Genomic DNA, 3286 nt, shown 5'->3' on the forward strand with positions numbered 1-3286 from the left:
TAATAACATTGTAGTAAAAAGGTGTAATAAGTTTTATACCAATTTGATTATGTAATAAGTTGTGCTGATAATTTAATGAATTCTTTTTTTTTTTTCAGGCCTAATGAATTCTATTTAATTGTCTTAAGTATACTTGGTAAATTTTAAGTGAGGGCAGAAAAGTAATTACACAAAAAATACTATAAATAGAAATCTTTACTTTTTTTTTTGAGGAAGTAGAAATCTTTACTTTGTTGAACATGATGTGTAATTTCTGTTTTTAAAAATTGTTGTACAAAATACGAAACGAAGGTAGTAACTAAAATTCGATCACAATATTTAAATTGGTCTTAAATAAAATACTCCGAGTCACTAAAGGAATAGGAATTGTGAACATTCTTAAACCGCTTGAGATTACATAAATAATACCGACGATGATCAAAATCATCAAATCAACAACAGGAAGGATCAACAAAAATCCAACCAACCTTGAAATAGACAGATCAACTTTTTTTTTTTTTTTTTGGAGGGGATAAATCCAACTACTTTTTAAAAAGGTAGTTTAGCTTTTTTTTTTTTTTTTTTTTTTTTTTTGAGTAATTTGAGAATTTATAATTTACATCAAAAATATCTCAAACACAAAGACAGCAACAAATGGACCACCTAATCAGATTACACGTTGCCACAAGGCCCACATTAAGGGCGGGGGAAACTACCTTAGCCCAAAATTTGAAAAAACTAAAAGATAAGAAGAAGAGGGAAAAAAAAACACCATGGGTCCGTTTCGGGCCAGAGTCGACGGCAAATGAGCTTCTCACGTTATTAGATGGTCTAGTAACCGGAGATTTAATCGTACGATTAAATATCCGTTAATCGCATTTTAAACAAACTAGACGCTCCAATAACTAGAGACATACTATTACACGGAGTCATTACCGCTACCATTGGAACCATCCGATTCGGAACTAGAAATGGCATCGACTATCCCTTCGGAATTAATCTGGTCCAACACCAACACAAGGCCCATAGCAAAGGCGGCATCAAAACCGGGCTTTACAAGTAACGAAAAGACATCTTTACCCAACACCACGTTAGATGAAGTGTCCACTTTTCTTCGTATTTCGGCCATAACTTCCCTAGTTGTAGCATCATATATGGTACAACATCTTTGTATAAATGAACCATCTATTAAATACTCTTCCCCTGGATTTTGGTACCCTTCTACGGTCACTCCTGACCGTCCGATTATCGATGATCTTTTCACACTAAATATTGGCTTTGATCCTTCGGTTCTTTCTCCGGTGTAACCTTCCCATCTATTGTGTAAGCTTGGTCTCTGTGATTAATTAATAAGGCTTTAATTAAGGTTTCCCCGAAATTAATTAACTAGACAATAAAGAATAAATCAACATGCTAAGCTACTACATAAGTACTCAAAGTAATCAATTCAACCGACATCATTACATAAAATACACTTGTATCGTACGAAAATCGGGTAGGTCAATGCCTCACAACTTGTAATGCAACTATGCAAGTAGTAGTAATTAGTACAATTCAACTAGTTAATTCATTTTCATAGCTTAGTGATTCGTGAAATTTTTCAAAATGTACTCATAATATACTAATATAATATACTATTTTCAAGCATAAATTATACTCCATACAAAGGAACCTAACTATACTAGTCCTTGAGGACATGTTTGGTATGTAAAAATGCGAATTAAAAGATTAGATAATGGCCTAGGATGGGGATTGATACTACAATCGAACTTAGATCAAAATGCTCTTTATTAAATTATTCCTATTATGGAATAAATCCCTAGTTTTGTATTACATAAATGCATAGTTTTTCTTAATCATGTGCACTTGCTTTCTAAAAGTGTTATATTGAGTTTGAAACTTTTTATGCTTTTAACACTTATGAAAGTTTCAATAATTGCTTTATTATGTCCAATAATACTAGTATTAGTATGTACTTGAGAGTGAAAGATTGATATACAATAAATTTTGATGAAACATTAAACACTACTACTAGTAGCACTCCATAACTATTACGGACTAACATCATATAACCCGTCATTTATAAATTTAGGTACGGAGTATTATTCGAAGTAATACTCCATAACTTCTAAACTGCATATATCAAAACCGGAAATTTAAATCAGACAAATTGATAATGAATAATGTTCCTAATTTCAAAATTTCCTTAAGATCCAAATAGAACATCATACTAAAAGACGAACCAAAACATGATCATGACTTAACTATACTAAAAACTGAGGCTGGAAAAAATAGCATTTGGAATATGCATTATTTGTGTGGATAGGCTGAATTTAAATTATATCAAAATTATTAAAGCCAGACATATTTCTAAATTCTAATACATCATTTTTTTAAACTGGTACCACAATAAAAGTAGAGATACAAATTATATTCCTGAAACATCTAGATCTTAATTTATACTTTGTACTATTCTAACTCACGAGTTGACTCTGAGCTAATTGAACGAGTCATAATTAAACTTTAATTATTCAAAGAATCAAGAATCTAATTGATACCCATTAACCCAAACCACAATTTAGAACTACCCTTTTCTTTAATTTTTATAAAGTGAATAAAAACCGTCAAAATAAAGATAATCACAAGTACTTAACCCACTAAATCAACTCAATATTAATAATTAAAAAAAATAAAAATAAAATTATGGTTAATAGTCTTAATACACTCAGGGGCGGATCTTTGTTGAAGGCGGGTAGGTAACCAGCCCCCGAACTTTATTTTGAGTTATTAGATATAAAAATTTGTTGTTTAAAACAAATTTGGTACTCGTAGTAAATAAAATATTGTATAAGTAAAGTTACGATATGATTAAATATATTTGTTTTGAACGAGAATGGATAGAGTAAAAAAATAAACCTTACGACGGACGGTGAGAAGGCAATGACCAGAGGCATCCATAAGAACGATTTCATCTTGATCACGCCAATCGGGACCATACGAGTCGACTCGAAAGACGAGATCACCGTGGTTATCATAAACGGTAAAACCATCACCCGTAAAGAATAGAGATGTTTTACAAACAGTGAAATGTGTTTCTTCCTTAGAAATAAAACCACTTTCTCCCACCTTCATTGTTGTTGTTTTAAAATTTCTTCTTCGAATAAACTCCGTTTTAAAATAATTAACTCGAGAATGAAAATACGGGATATTAAAGTCTACACCAAGGACACGGGATGAATGGTGTAATATCTGAGGGGGCCAAAGGTTGATACGTTAGTAAATGAGAATGTGTGATGAGAAATGTACA

At 31.6% G+C, this 3286-nt stretch overlaps 1 protein-coding gene across 1 annotated transcript; it reads right to left on the reverse strand.

The window, feature by feature from the left end:
• Positions 1-348: 348 nt before the first annotated feature.
• Positions 349-3286, reverse strand: LOC145589758 (protein LURP-one-related 12-like). Its single transcript, XM_081646445.1, has 2 exons — positions 2896-3286; positions 349-1315 (listed from the first exon to the last, which is right to left on the reverse strand). Exons 1-2 carry the CDS (start codon positions 3109-3111, stop codon positions 899-901), a joined length of 633 nt encoding a protein of 210 aa, XP_081502571.1. The 5' UTR covers positions 3112-3286; the 3' UTR covers positions 349-898.

This window comes from Chenopodium album, chromosome 17, assembly GCF_948465745.1.
Source record: "Chenopodium album chromosome 17, dcCheAlbu1.1, whole genome shotgun sequence".
In the NCBI taxonomy this organism is placed as follows: Eukaryota; Viridiplantae; Streptophyta; class Magnoliopsida; order Caryophyllales; family Amaranthaceae; genus Chenopodium; species Chenopodium album.